The following is a 16,532-nucleotide window of genomic DNA, read 5'->3' as shown; positions in this document are numbered from 1 at the left end:
TTGCTTAGAGTTTACAAGCTATTGGGGTAGTGTCATGTCCCTTTGGCTCTAATTCCCAGAATGCTTGATTTAACCTGAGGTGTGGACTGTGTGGCTGGGCATGTGGATACCTGGTATAGTTGCTCACATAGCCTGATTGAATTAATATGGGCTCTCCCCCTACACTCCCCAAGGATTCTTCAGCATTTGAGTTTGTTAATATTAGACTGCCTGGTTTTGTTAATTTATATATATATTTTTTTCTTTGCACTTTTTATTTTGCATTGGGGTATAGCTGATTATTCCCCAACATATATTGAATCTGCCTGGAATGCAGGCAATGCAATGCAGTTTTGAATCTACCTGCAATGCAGGAGACCCTGGTTTGATCCCTGGGTTTGGAAGGCCCCTTGGAGAAGGGCTAGGCTACCCACTCCAGTATTCTTAGACTTCCCTTGTGTCTCAGCTGGTAAAGAATCCTCTTACAATACAGGAGACCTGGGTTCGATCCCTGGGTTAGGAAGAGCCCCTGGAGAAGAGACAGGCTACCCACTCCAGTATTCTGGCCTAAAGAATTCCATGGACTGTATAGTCCATAGGGTCACAAAGAACTGGACACGACTGAGCGACTTTCACATAGCTGATTAACAATACTGTGATAGTTTCAGGTGAATAGCGAAGGGTCTCAGCAATACATATACATGTATCCATTCTCCCCTAAATCCCCTCCCATTCAGGTTGCCACATAAAAAAATATGGAATGCTTCACAAATTTGCATATCCTTACTCAGTAGCCATGCTAACCTTTCCTATGTTGTTCTAATTTTGGTATATGTGCTACTGAAGCGAGCATTATATATATAATTTATGGGATTGGAAGTGAGTGTGGACACATGCTCAGTCTGCTATCTTTAACCAATGATTGAGTTTTAAAAAATTAACAGTTTTATCTAAAATGAATCTTTGTGGTTAAATAAGTTTTGCATGTGACAGGTTTTTCTTTTAGACTCTATATTGTCATTTCATATTTTGTTGATTTTTCTTAGAGACTTTGGGCAGTTATTACAAGTTCCTTGTTTGTTTTTAATGTACAGAGTCTGGGTAATTTTCAGTCAATCTGTTATGTCTCCAGTAATAAATAACCCTTCAGAGTGAGAAAGGACAGTGTTTCAGGTATAACAAAATTTTAAGTGACAGCTAGACATCATTTGAGGACTTTATAGATTTTTTTTTAAATGTAAGAAAGAAAAAACAGGAGGTTTGAACTTTTTAATTCATTACCTTAATGCTGAATTCATGGAAATATAGAGGGAAAAGCATTCTAAATTGTTATTATTTAGGGTGACATGAAGGAAGGGTGTTGGTAAAGAAAACAAGAGTAAGAGTTAAGGAAACAGAAAATGTTAAGAATGCCAGGTCTTGAAAATTGAAGGGGGAGACAAGTAGAGAGTGGCTAAGAGTGTCAAATGCTGAAAGCTCCACAATAATAAGGACTGAGAATTTCACCACAAAATGGGTGTTGGTGATCTTTGAGATCATAATTTATTAATGAAGATGAGCTTTACTTTTGCATGGGATTAAGAAAGAACTATAGATAAATAATAACAATTAATGATAACAATAGATAATACCACTTTTGCATGGGGTTAAGAAAGAAATATAGATAAATAACAAATGGGAATTTGGCTACAAAATAAAACAAGAAATTCAACAGTAGTGTGAAAAAGACAGAAAGGTCAATCATACTTTTTTACTTTGTATTCAAATAGATATTTAGATAGGATATGGGGAAACTGGAGATTCTGCTAGAGTCAATATATAGCAACTGAAGTCTTAGAGGAGATGGAAATGTTGATATCCAGAACAGTGGTCAGAGTTAGCTTGAGAAAATTGAATTAATTCTCCTTTTAAATTTGAAGATTGAAAGGCCACATGTTTAGAAAATAGTTGAAGGTACAGGCACATGCTGTGTGACTTCATTTTATATAGATCCATTGCTTATTTTGTTTAATGAATTTTGGGCTCATTTGGTTGTGGAATTAATTTTATAGAAATGGTACTACTAATATATGTCCATTATTATTTTGCATCTGATATTTGCACTTCCTCTATGCTTTACTGTGCTCTAACTGTATTATTTAATTAATTGATACATCAATTAATTAATTAATGCTTTTGAACTGTGGTGTTGGAGAAGAATCTTGAGAGTTCCTTGGACTGCAGGGAGATCCAACCAGTCAATCCTAAGGGAAATTAGTCCTGAATATTCATTGGAAGGACTGATGCTGAAGCTGAAACTCCAATACTTTGGCTACCTGATGCGAAGAACTGACTGATTGGACAAGACCCTGATGCTAGGAAAGATTGAAGGAGGGAGGAGAAGGGGATGACAGAGGATGAGATGGTTGGATGGCATCACTGACTCAATGGACATGAGTTTGAGTAAGCTCCGGGAGTTGGTGATGCACAGGAAAGCCTGGCGTGTTGCAGTCCTTGGGGTCGCAGAGTCAGACATGACTGAGCAACCAAACTGAACTGACTGAATTGTATTAATTCATCTCTTCTGGTTTTTCCTTTTCAAGTGCTATTCTTACTTCTTTTCTCTCCTTTCCTATTTTTTAGATCTACTTTTAACACATTTAAATTCTTTTGCTTTTTTTTTTTTTCAGAAGAGATGACCAAACTTAAAAATAACAAAGAAGTAGAACTTGAAGAATTGAAAAAAATCTTAGTAAGTATATAGGTTCTCTTATTTCTATATAGCAGTTATTTTTCAAAATAGTATTAAATCCAATGACTTAAACTGTCATAGAGTTTTATGGTAGCTTTTTCAGCTAAGATATTTTTAAAAATTATATTTGGTTTTAGCAAAGCCTCATTTCTGTCTCTATCAATTTATATAGTACATTTTGATAACTGTCTTGGTGAAAGTGTTTATATTATTTAAGCATGTGTTGATAGTACATATAAGTGAGATCAAATGTGTATATTTTATAATTGATTGTAAATTTGGTGTGTCTTTGATCCCTTTGAGACACAAAGCTGCAATTTTGAGAAAGATATATATGATATATATTCAGTACCTATGTTTAGTGTTTAGGTAGAATCATATTTAATTAATGAATTTCTTAGAATAAGTCTTTATTGTGTTTTAATTGATTATAATGTGTAGATCATGGGTTGGTAAACTTTTTGTAAAGGACTAGATAGTAAATATTTTAGGCTTTGTGGCTATATAGAGAATGTTAATTTTCTCCTTCCCCTCCTTTTTTTCTTCTTTTATTTTTAACAATCTTATAAAAACGTAGGAAACATTCTTAATTCAAAGGCCTGCAAAAGAAGATTGTGGGCTGACTTTGTCTTGGAGGCTGTAGTTTGCCATCTTTGCTTATAGAAGACAATATTGTTTATAATTACATTAGATACATTACATTAGATATTTGATTTTGGGTTAAACTTGTCACATCTCTACCTGATTTTGCAACTCCTAATTCTTCCATCTCTTGGGAAGCACTGTTTCTAAATGCTTATCCTTTCTTCAGCAGATTGCTTTCATTATTCTTGCAAACAATATTTGCATTTCTTTCAAATTTGATAATATAAACTTATACTACAAGTCTCAGCTTAAATATTAATTCTTTAGAAATATTTCTTGACATTCTTAACTAGTTTAGGTCTCCATGTTGTTGTTTAGTTGCCAAGTCATCCCCGACTCTTCGCAACCCCAAGGACTACAGCATACTGGGCTTCCCTGTCCCTCACCATCTCCTGGAGTTTGCCCAAGTTCATATCCATTGAATCAGTGATGCTGTCCAACCATCTCATCCTCTATATTCCTCATCTCTTTCTGTCTTCAATCTTTCCCAGCATCAGAGTCTTTTCCAATGAGTCAGCTCTTTGAATCAGGTGGCCAAAGTGTTGGAGCTTCAGCTTCACCATCAGTCCTTCCAGTGACCATTTCAATGAGTATAGCAGTCTGAATTTTTCCTTTTATAGCACTTACCACAAAAGAAATTTATTTTGGTGTAATTATTTACAGCTTTATTTGCCCTTTAGAGTTTCATTTACGTAGTACAGTAGATGGTACATGGTAGGTGGTCAGCAGATAAAACAGTGGAATGCTCCAATAAGAGCTAAGCACCCATGTCTTGATTGCCCTGTAATCTCAGTACTTAGCACAGTGAATGACAATTTGTAAGCATTTTACAGATATTCATTGGATAAATTAATACTATAGTATTACTTTTACATTCCCACATGGACAAGGTTTGGTTTAGGGCTTTGTTCTATTTGAGCAGCAATAGACATAGTTAATAGGACTTCTCTGGTAGCTCAGCTGGTAAAGAATCTGCCTGCCACGCAGGAGACCCTATTTTGATTCCTGGGTTGGGAATATCCCCTGGAGAAGGGATAGGCCACCCACTCCAGTATTCTTTGGCTTCCCTTGTGGCTCAGCTGGTAAAGAATCTGCCTGCAATGTGGGAGACCTGGGTTTGATCCCTGGGTTGGGAAGATCCCCTGGAGGAGGTCATGGCAATCCACTCCAGTATTCTTTCCTGGAGAATCCCCATGGACAGAGGAGCCTGGTGGGCTACAGTCCATGGGATTGCAAGGAGCTGGACATGACTGTGCTCCTAGTCTTGTTTTTGTTGACTGTATAGAGTTTCTCCATCTTTGGCTGCAAAGAATATAATCAGTCTGAATTTGGTGTTGACTGTCTGGTGCTGTCCATGTGTAGAGTTATCTCTTGCATTGTTGGAAGAAGGTGTTTGCTATGACCAGTGCGTTCTCTTGGCAAAATTCTGTTAGCCTTTGCCCTGCTTCATTTTGTACTCCAAGGCCAAGCTTGCCTGTCACTCCAGGTATCTCTTGACTTCCTACTTTTGCATTCCAGACCCCTGTGATGAAAAGGATATCTTTTTTGGGTGTCAGTTCTAGAAGGATTTGTAGGTCTTCATAGAACTGGTCAACTTCAGTTTCTTTGGCATCAGTGGTTGGGGCATAGACTTGAATTACTGTGATGTTGAATGGTTTGCCTTGAAAACAAACAGATCATATTGTTATTTTTGAGATTGTACCCAAATACTGCATTTCAGACTCTTGTTGACTATAAGGTCTGCTTCATTTCTTCTAATGGATTGTTGCCCACAGTAGTAGATATAATGGTCCTCTGAATTAAATTCTCCCGTTCCTGTCTATTTTAGTTTACTGATTCCTAAGGTTTCGATGTTCACTCTTGCCATCTCCTGCTTGACCACATCCAATTTACGTTGCTTCATGGGACTAATATTCTAGGATAGGATGCAATACTGTTCTTTACCCTATTGGACTTTACTTTCGTCACCAGACACATACACAGCTGAGTGTCATTTCCACTTTGGCCTAGCCACTTCATTCTTTCTGGAGCTATTAGTAATTGCCCTCTGCTCTAACCCAGTAGCACATTGGACACCTTCTGATCTGGGTGGGGAGGGGCTTATCTTCTGGTGTAGTATCTTTTTGTGTTTTCATACTGTCCATGGGGTTTTCTAGGCAAAAACACTGGAGCTGGTTGACATTTCTCTTCTCAGGGGACGACTTTTTTGTCAGAACTCTTTACTGTGGCCCGTCTGTTTTGGGTCACCTTGCACAGCATGACTGATAGCTTCTTTGAGTTATGCAAGCCCCTTCGCCAAGACAAGGCTGTGATCATGAAATAATCACACCTAAATTCAAATAGTCATTCAGAGATAATAATACAATGGTGTCAAGGACAATAAAGGGTTAGTTCACATTGTAATTACATTTGAACAATTTAGGGGCTTCCCAAGTGACTATCTGATAAAGAATCTGCCAGTGCAGGAGGGCACAGGACATGTGGGTTCAATCTTGAGTCTGGAAGATCCCCTGGAGGAGGAAATGGCAACCTACTCCAGTATTCTTGCTTGGAAAATCCCATGGACAGAGAAGCCTGATAGATTGACAAAGAGCTGGATACAACTGAGTGACTGAGCACAAACTATTTCGAGAATTTAGGAGAGGCTTTTTTGAAAAAGTAAGGATTGAATTGAAATCCAGAGAAGGACGAGAAGTGTTTATCAGGTAGGAGAAATTTTATATACAAAGATCCTTTGATAGGAAGGAGTACGGTGAATACAACATGGAATGAAAGGAAGAGTGTGGTGCAAAATGAGGCTCGAGAGGTGTAGGAGTCTAGTAATTCATGGCCTTTTAAATAATATCAGCAGAATTTTTATTCTAATTGTAATGAGAAGCTGTAAAGAATTTTAGCAGAGAATGGCTCGGTCAGATTTGCATTTTGAAAGGCTCATTTGGTTTGCAGTACAGAGAACAGAATATATTAAGATAGAACAGTTAAAAATAGTCAGTCATAGGATTCAGAGAAGAGAACTTAGGCTGGGAGATCGTGGTGGTAGTGAGGAATAAATGGATGGTTTTGAGAGATATTTAAGATTTAAACACTTTGGATTGATGTAGAGTTATAATACCATTTGTTGAAAAGACTCTTCTTTTTCTTTGTGTATGTATTTACTGTTTATTTTTGTCATACCAGGCGGCTTGCGGGATCTTATTTTCCCAACCAGGGATTGAACCCACGCTCTTGGCAGTATCGAGTGCTAACCACTAGACTTCCAGGGAATTCCCAAGACACTCCTTTTTGTGTTGAGTTACTTTTGCATGTTTGTTTAAAAAGTTGATTATATATGTACAGGTCTATTCTCGGGCTAGTTCTGTTTCATTGATTTTTGTTGTTTAGCCATTCACCAGTGTTTGGCTTACTGTAGCTTTTTATAGTGAGTCTTAGATTTGGGTAATGTGATTCCTCCAGCTTTATTATTCTTTTGAATATAATTTTTTTGGATGTAGTCTGATTACGTTGAAACTGTTACTCTAAAGTCTGTCCTTGGAGCAAGTGCACACACACGTGCATAAGCGCACACATGATTCTTACTAACTTAATGCACACGCACCTTATCCAGCTGAATGAATCCCTTTTCTCTTGCCTTCTATCATTTTCCTTCTTTCACTTCCCTTCCTCATCATCACCCTTCCATCAGACACTGCCTCAGCCTAGCTATTGCCATCCATTTCACCTGAATCCCATCCTGATTTCTCTTTTTCCCCAAGGCAGACTCCTTGGTTGTAGGGGTAAGGGGGAAATGACTCTGAGACTACCCTGTGTATATAAATTTTATTTTAAAAATCTAATTGTACTTTATTTTTATTCCAGTTTTCTTTAGATTTGTCACACAGCAATATATAAGTTTAAGGGGTACAAAATAATGATTTGACTTACATACATCACAATACATTTACATCCATCATCTCAGACAAATATAGATTAAAGAGATAGAAAAAACATTTTCCTTGTGATGAAAACTCTTAAGATTTATTCTCTTAACAGCTCTCATATATAACATATAGCAGTTTTAATTATATCCTATTGTACATTACATCCCTAGTACTATTTATTTTATAACTGAAACTTTGTACCTTGTGACAGCTTCATCCAACCTATCGTCCCCTCTTGTTTCCCCTACTTCCATAACTATAAATCTGATCTCTTTTTTAAAGAGTTTATTTTTGAAGTATAAGTGACCTAAAACACTGTGTTAGTTCCTGTCACACACCAGTGATTTTATATTTATAAGCATTTCAAAATGATCACTGTGATAAGTCTAGTTACAACATGTCACCACACAAAGATATTACATGGGTATTGACCATATTATCTTCCCATGTTGTGCTAGTGGTAAAGAACCTGCCTGCCAGTGTAGGAGACATAAGAGATGCAGATTTGATCCCTGGGTTAGGAGGATCCACTGGAGGAGGGAATCCAGTATTCTTGCCTGGAGAATCCCATGGACAGAGGAGCCTGGTGGGCTACAGTCCATAGCGTTGCAGAGTCAGACACAACTGAAGCTACTTAGCATATATTCTTCACATTGTACATTTCATACCTGTGACTCATTTATTTGCAACTGAAAGTTTATACTTCTTAGTCTCCCTTGCCTGTCTTCTTTCCAACCCTTAAATCTTTAATCCATTTGAATTTTTTTTTGTGCATGATGTGAGTGAGTAATCCAGTTTGATTCTTTTGCATGTAGCTGTCCAGTGTTCCCCATACCATTTATGAAAGAAGCTGTCTTCTCTCCATTGTGTTTCTTGGCTCTTTTGTTGTACATTAATTATGTTATAGTGTGGTGGAAAGTGCCATTGGTATTTTGATAGGAATGCAATGAATCTGTAGATTGCCTTGAGTAGTATGGTCATTTTAACATTAATTTTTTTCCCTTTATTTTTATTAGTTGAAGGCTAATTACTTTACAGTATTGTAGTGGTTTTTGTCATACATTGACATGAAACAGCCATGGATTTATATGTGTTCCCCATCCTGAACCCCCCTCCCACCTCCCTCCACATCCCATCCCTCTGGGTCTTCCTAGTGCACCAGCCCCGAGCACTTGTCTCATGCATCCAACCTGGACTGGCAGTCTGTTTCACACTTGATAATATACATGTTTCAATGCTATTCTCTCAGATAATCCCACCCTTGCCTTCTCCCATAGAGTCCAAAAGTCTGTTCTATACATCTGTGTCTCTTTTTCTGTCTTGCATATAGGGTTATTGTTACCATCTTTCTAAATTCCATATATATGCGTTAGCATACTGTATTGGTGTTTATCTTTCTGGCTTACTTCACTCTGTATAATGGGCTCCAGTTTCATCCATCTCATTAGAACTGATTCAAATGTATTCTTTTTAATGGCTGAGTAATATTCCATCATTCATTTTAACATTAATTTTTGCATCCATGAACATAGTGTATCTTTTTATCTTTTTTTTGGTTGGTTTCAATTTCTTTCATTAGTGACTTACAGTTTTTCAAGTACAGATTTTTTTCTTCTTACAGTTTCTCCTAGGTATTTTATTCTCTTTGATGTGACTGTAAATGGGGTTGTTTTCTCATTTTTTTCTTCTGATAGTTTGTTGTTAGTCCATAAAAAGGTAACAGATTTCTGTGTATTAATTTTGTACCTCCAACTTTACTGAAATCTTTGAGTTCTAGTAGGTTTTTGGCGTTTTTTTTTAGGATTTCCTGTTTATAGTATCATGTTATCTGCAAACAGTGACAATTTTATTTCTTCCTTTGTAATTTGGATTCCTTTTATTCCTTCTTCTTTTATGATAGATATGGCTAGGATTTTCAATTCTATGTTAGATAGAAGTGGTGATAGTGGGCATCCTTGCCTTATTGCTGATCTCAAAATCAATACTTTTAGCTTTTGACCATTGAGCATGATGTTAGCTGTGGGCTTGTTATATATGGTCTGTTATGCTGAGGTATGTTCCCTCTATACTCACTTTCTGGAGAATTTTTAGCATAAATGGATATTGAATTTTGTCAAAAACTTTTTCTGTATCTATTGAGATGATCATATGATTCCTATTCTTCAACTGGTTAATGTGGCATATCACATTGATTTGCAGATATTGAGCCATCCTTGTATCTCTGGGATAAATCCCACTTGATCATGGTGTGTGATCCTTTTAATGTATTATCGAACTTTGCTGTTGTTCAGTTGCTCAGTTGTGTCCGACTCTTTGTGTCCCTATGGACTGTAGCATGCCAGGCTTCCCTGTCCTTCACCATCTCCCGGATCTTGTTCAAACTCATGTCTGTTGAGTCAGTGATACCATTCAACCATCTCATCCTCTGTCATTCCCTTCTCCTCCTACCTTCAATCTTTCCCAACATGAGGGTCTTTTCTAATGACTCGGCTCTTCACTTCAGGTGGCCAAAGTATTGGAGCTTCAGCTTCAGCATCAGTCCTTCCAATGAGTATTCAGGATTGATTTCCTTTAGGATTGACTGTTTTGATCTCCTTGCAGTCCAAGAGACTCTCAAGAGTCTTCTCCAACACCACAGTTCAAAAGCATCAGTTCTTTGGTGCTCAGCCTTCTTTGTGGTCCAGCTCTCACATCCATATGTGACTACTAGAAAAACCATAGCTTTGACTACATAGACTTGGTTTGATAATATTTGCTGAGGATTTTTGTATCTAATTTCATCAATGATATTGGCCTTTAATCTTCTGTTTTTGTGACATCTTTGTCTGGTTTTGCAAATAGGGTAATACTGGCCTGGCAGAATTAGTTTGGAAGCATTCCTCCCTCTGCAGTTTTTTGGACTTGTTTGAGAAGGACAGGTTTAATTTCCCTTTAAATGTTTGGTAGAATTCGTTTATGAAGCCATCTAGTCCTAGACTTTTGTTTGTTGGAAATTTTTAAAATTAATAATTCAATTTCATTACTGGTAATTTGTTGGTTTATACTTTCTATGTCTACCTGGTTCATGTTTAGAAAATTGTGCATTTTTAATGAATTTGTCATTTTCTTCTAGGATATCCATTTAATTGGCATTTAATTATTAATAGTAATCTTTCATGATCTTTTGTATTTCTGTGGTATTGGTTGTATTTGTTTTTTATTTCTGATTTTGTTGATTTGGGCCCTCTTTTTCTCTTGATGAACCTCCTAAAGTTTATCAGTTTAATCTATCTTTTCACATAACTAGCTCGTGGTTTTGTTGATCTTTTCTATTGTTTTAGTCTCTCTTTAAAAATTTAGTTCTTGATTTTTTATGATTTTCTTTCTTCTAGTGACTTTTCTGCTTCCTTTGAGTGTCGGTTAGGTTATTTGAGATTTTTTTGTTGTTTCCTGAGTGGTAGACTTGTATCACAATAAACCTCCATCTTAGAACTGAGTTTGCTGCATCTCTTTGATTTTGGATTGTTGTTTTTTCATTTTTATTTGTCACCATGTATTTTCTGTTTTCTTCAGTGATCCATTAGTTGTTTGGTAGCTTATTGTTTAGTCTCCACATGTTTGAGGATTTTTTTCCCTTGTAGTTTTTTTCTTTGTAGTTGATTTCTGGACTCATAGTGTGGTCAGAAAAGATGCTTGATGTGAATTGAATTTTCTTAAATTTACTGATATTTTTGTGGCCTGGCATGTGGTCTATCTTGAAAAATGTTCCATATATACTTTAAAAGAAAGTATATTCTACTGATTTTGGATGGGATGTTCTTTATAAATATGTTAAGTTCATTTGGTCGAATGTGTCATTTAAAGCCATTAGTTTTCTGTCTGGATAATCTGTCTATTGATGTAAATGGGGTGTTAATGTTCCATGTTATTGTGTTACTGTCAACTGCCCCCTCTATGTCTATGAATTTACACTATGTATTTAGATACTTCTGTGTTGGGTGCATATATATTTGTAATTATTACATCATCTTTTTGATTAATCCCTTGGTTATCATGTAATGTCCTTTGTCTTTTGTAAGAGTCTTTGATATAAGTGTTGTTACCCTGGCTTACTTTTGATTTAAATTTGCATGGAATACTTTTTTCCATCCCCTCACTTTTAGTCTGTGTCTTTAGAGCTGAGGTGAGTCTCTTATATCTTACAGGAAGTGTGCGTGTGTGTTTGTGTATATATATATATAAAATATGTATGTATATATATATCTTTCTTTATGTTCACTCAGATACTCTTTGTCTTTTGTTGTGAGAATTTAGTCCCTTAGTCGATTTCACTTAAAGTGATTATTATTAGGTATGTTCTTATTGACATTAAAAAAATTTTTTTGTTTGTTTTTTACAAAGTTAAACAGGTTTATTTTTGTAAAACCTATCAGAGCTTTCTTTTTTGTTGTTGTTGAAGTATAGTTGATTTTACAAATTGTGCTACTTTGAAGTGTACAGCAAAGTGATTTAGTTTTTTTCAGATTATATTCCATTGTAGGTTATTATAAGATATTGAATATAATTCCATGTGCTATACAGTATATCCTGTTGATTATTTGTTTTGTTTGTAGTAGCTTGTATTTGTTAACCTCTTACCCCTAATTTGTCTCTCCTACTTCCTTCTCCCATATGGTAACCATAAGTTTGCTTTCTATGTTTGTATGTTTCTGTCTTGTATATACATTCATTTGTATTAATTTTTAGATGCCACATATAAGTCATAAGATATTTGTAGTTCTCTCTCTGACTTTTTTACTAAGGTCCATTCATATTGCTGCAGATGGCAGTATTTCATTCTTTTTTATGGCTGAGTAGTGTGTATGTGTGTAGACATCTCTTAATCCAACCATCTATTGATGGGCACTTGGGTTGCTTCTGGGTTTCCTTGTCTTGGCTGTTATAAATAGGGTGGCTGTAAACATTGAAGTTCCTATATCATTTTGAGTTTGTGTTTTAGTTTTTTTGGATATGTGCCTGGAGTGGAATTGCCTCAACCTTTGGTAACTTATAGTTTTTAAAGGAACTTCCATACTGTTTTCCATAGTGGCTGTATCAATTTATTCCCACCAACAGTGTACCAGGGTTCTCTTTTCTCCACATCCTTTCCAACATTTGTTATTTGTGGACTTTGATGATAGCTATTCTCATAGTTGTGAGGTAATATTTAGTTGTGTTTTTGATTTGCATTTCCCTACTAATTAGATATGTTGAGTATTTTTTCATGTGCCTGTTAGCCATTTGGATGTCTTCTTTGGAAAAATGATTATATAGGTCTTCTGTCCATTTTTTGATTTGACTGGTACTTTTAATATTGAGTTCTATGAGCTGTTTGTATCTTTTGAATGTTAACTTCTTGTCAGTCTATCATTTGCAAATATTTTCTTCTATTTTGTAGATTGTCTTTTTGTTTACTAGATGGTTTCTTTTCCTGTGCAAAAGCTTTTAAGTTTACTTGGGTTTCATCTATTTATTTTTGCTTTTTTTTGCCTTAGGGGCTGATCCAAGAAAATATTGCTTATGATTTATGTCAAAAAGTATCCTGCCTATGTTTTCCTCTAGGAATTTTATGGTTTCTAGTCTTACATTTAGGTTTTAATCCATTTTGCATTATTTTTATATATGGTGTTAGAGAATGTTTCTAACTTAATTATTTCACATGTAGTTGTCCAGTTTTCCCAGCACCAAAGAGACTGCCTTTTCTCTATCGTACATTCTTGACCCCTTTATTATAGATTAATTGACAATAGGTGTGTGGATTTATTTCTGAGCTCCCTGTTTTGTTTCATTCATCTGTGTGTCTAGTTTTGTGCCAGTACCATACTGTTTTGATTACTTAGCTTTGTAATATCATCTGAACTCATTGAGGATTATACCTCCAGCTTTGTTCTTTCCCCCGCCCTGCCCAGGATTGCTTGGCAACTCATGGTCTTTTGTGGCTCTCTATATATTCTAGGATTACTTGTTCTAGTTCTGTAAAAAATGTAATGGGTATTTTGATAGGGATTGTATTAAATCTGTAGATTGCATTGGATGGTATGGTCATATTAATAATAATAATACTTACAATCTAAAAAGCATTTCTTTTTTTAAAGTATTTTAAATTGGAGGATAATTGCTTTATAATTTTGTGTTGGTTTCTGTCATACAACAATGTGAATCAGCCATAAATATACATATATCCCCTCCCTCTTAAATCTCCCTCCTGCCCTTCCCGTTCCATCTCTCTGAAGTGAAGTGAAGTCGCTCAGTTGTGTCCGACTCTCTGCGACCCTGGGGACTGTAGCCCGCCAGGCTCTTCTGTCCATGGGATTCTCCAGGCAAGAATACTGGAGTGGGTTGCCATTTCCTTCTCCAACCTCTCTATGTTATCACAAATCACTGGGCTGAGCTCCCTATATTATACAGCAACTTCCTACTAGCTATCTGTTCTACACATGGTCATGTATGTATTTCAGTGTTACTCTCTCAATTTGTCCCATGGTCTCCTTCTTCTGATGTGTCCACAAGTTCATTCTCTGTGTCTATGTCTCTGTTGCTGCCCTACAAATAGGTTCATCAGTACCATTTTCTAGATTCCATATATATGTGTTAATATTTATTTTTCTCTTTCTGACTTACTTCACTCTGTCTGTATAAAGGCTGTAGGTTCATCCGTCTCAGTTCAACTGAATGAAATTCATTCCTTTTTATGACTGAGTAATATTCTATTGTATATATACCACAATTTCTTTATACTTCTGTCGATGGACATCTAGGTTGCTTCCATGTCCTGGCTATTGTAAATAGTGTTGCAATGAACATGGGGGTACATATGTCTTTCTGAATTATGATTATATGAGAATATCTGCCCAGTAGTGGGATTGCTGGGTCATGTGGTATTAATAGTTATATTCCTAGGTTTTTAAGGAATCTCCATACTGTTCTTCATAGTGGCTATATCAATTTACATTTCCACCAACAGTGTAAAAGTGTTCCCTTTTCTCCACATCCTCTGTAGCATTTATTGTTTTTAGAATTTGATGATGATGACCATTCTGACTGCTCTGTGGTGACACCTCATTGTGGTTTTGATTTGCGTTTCTCTAACAATGACCAGTATTGAATATCTTTTCATGTGTTTATTGGACATCTGAATATCTTCTTTGGAGAAATGTCTGTTTAAGTTTTCCACCCATCTTTTTCCTCATTGGGTTGTATGTTTTTCTGATATTGAGCTTCCTGAGCTGCTTGTATATTTTAAAGATTAATGTTTTGTCAGTTCTTTCATTTGCAACTATTCTCTCCCATTGTGTGGGCCATCTTTTCAGCTTGTTTATACTTTCCTTTGTGGTGAAAAAGCTTTAAAATTTAATTAGGTCACATTTATTTGTCTTTATTTCCATTACTCTAGGAGGTTGGTCATAGAGGATCTTGCTGCAACTTATGTCAAAGGATGTTCTGCCTATATTTTTTGCTAAGAGTTTTCTAGTTTCGGGCCTTACATTTAGGTCTTTAATCCATTTTGAGTTTATTTTTGTGTTTGATGTTAGGAAGTGTTCTAATTTCATTCTTTTACACATACCTGTCCATTTTTCTTAGCACCACTTATTGAAGAGGCTGTTTTATCTCCATTGTATATTATTGCCTCCCCATTGCCAAAGATAAGGTGTCCATTGGTGCATGGGTTTACCTCTGGGTTTTCTATCTTGTTCCATCGATTTTTGTTTTAGTGCCACTACCATGCTGTTTTGATGATTGTAGTTTTGTAGTACAGTCTGATGTCAGGAAGGATTAGTCCTCCAGCTCCATTCTTATTTCTCAAGACTGCTTTGGCTATTTGGGTTCCCTGGTGGCTCAGGTGGTAAAGAATTTGCCTGCAATGCAGGAGACCTGTGTTCGATCCCTGGATTGGGAAGATCTCCTGGAGAAGGAGATGACAACACACTCCATTATTCTTGCTTGGAGATTTCCATGGACAGAGGAGCCTGGTGGGCTACGGTCTATGGGATTTCAAAGAGTTGGACGTGACTGAATGACTAACACACACACACACACACACACACATAGGAATTGTGAACTTTTTTGTTTTAGTTCTGTAAAAAATGCCATTGGAGAGATTGCATTGACTCTGTAGACTGCTTTGGATAGTATAGTTATTTTCAAAATATTGGTTCTTTGAATCCAGGAACATGATATATCTCTCCATTAGTTTGTGTGGTCTTTGATTTCTTTCATCAGTGATTTATAATTCTACATACAGGTCCTTTGTCTCCTTAAATAGGCTTATTCCTAGGTATTTCACTCTTTTTGTTGCAGTGGTGAGTGGGATTGATTCCTTAATTTCTCTGTTGATTTTTCATTGTTAGTGTATAGGAATGCAAGAAATTTCTGTGTATTGATTTTGTATCCTGCGACTTTACTAAATTCATTGATTAGCTTTAGTATTTTTCTGGTGATATCTTTAGGGTTTTCTATGTATAGTAACATGTTTTCTGCAAACAGTGTTTTACTTCTTTTTTTTGGTTGGGATTCCTTTTATTTCTTCTCTGATTTCCATGGCTAGGACTTCAAAAAGTATGTTGAATTATAGTGGCGAGGGTGGGCACCCTTGTTTTATTCCTGATGTTAGAGAAAATGTTTTCAGTTTTTCACCTTTGAAAATAATGTTTGCCATGGATTTCTCACTTTTTTCCTTGAGGAGTCTGTCAATTTTATTTGTCTTCTCAAAGAATCAGCTTTTTGTTTTATTGATTTCTGCTATTGTTTTCTTCACTTCTTTTACTTTTATTTTTGCTCTGATCTTTATGATTTCTTTCCTTCTACTAACTTTGGGGTTTTGTTCTTTTTCTGGTTGCTTTAGGTGTAAGGTTAGGTTGTTTAATGTTTTACTCATTTCTTGTGGTAGGCTTGTATAACTTCCCTCTTGGAACTGCTTTTTGCTGCTTCTCATAAGTTTTGGCTTGTTGTGTTTTCATTTCATTTGTTTCTAGATATTGACTTCCTCTTTGATTTCTTCAGTGACCTTTTGGTTATTTAGAAGCATATTGTTTAGCCACCACGTATGTGTTTTTTCCATTTTTTTCTATTAGTATGTAATCTCATAGCCTTGTGGTCAGAAAAGATGCCAGATACAATTTCATTTTTCTTAATTTTATTGAGGCTTGATTTCTGACACATGATGTGATCTATCCTGGGTAATGTTCCATGTGCACTCGAGAAGAAAGTGTATTCTGCTGCATTTGGATAGAATGTCCTGTAGA

General features: G+C 36.0%; 1 protein-coding gene and 1 non-coding gene across 3 annotated transcripts in view; one reads left to right on the top strand and one right to left on the bottom strand.

The window, feature by feature from the left end:
* Nucleotides 1-16,532, top strand: part of SYCP1 (synaptonemal complex protein 1) — a 129,716-nt gene that overhangs the window by 45,423 nt on the left and 67,761 nt on the right. For both annotated transcript variants that reach the window (XM_061119938.1, XM_061119937.1), the window contains exon 15: nucleotides 2,649-2,710. In XM_061119938.1, coding sequence (XP_060975921.1) covers nucleotides 2,649-2,710 — 62 coding nt within the window. The remainder of the gene's footprint in view (nucleotides 1-2,648; nucleotides 2,711-16,532) is intronic.
* Nucleotides 729-832, bottom strand: LOC133041808 (U6 spliceosomal RNA). The gene has a single exon (XR_009689375.1). It is a non-coding gene; the product is annotated as a U6 spliceosomal RNA (small nuclear RNA).

Source organism: Dama dama, chromosome 20 (genome assembly GCF_033118175.1).
Source record: "Dama dama isolate Ldn47 chromosome 20, ASM3311817v1, whole genome shotgun sequence".
In the NCBI taxonomy this organism is placed as follows: Eukaryota; Metazoa; Chordata; class Mammalia; order Artiodactyla; family Cervidae; genus Dama; species Dama dama.
The sequence above is the reverse complement of the archived record's forward strand: the minus strand, read 5'-3'. Positions and strand labels throughout refer to the sequence as shown.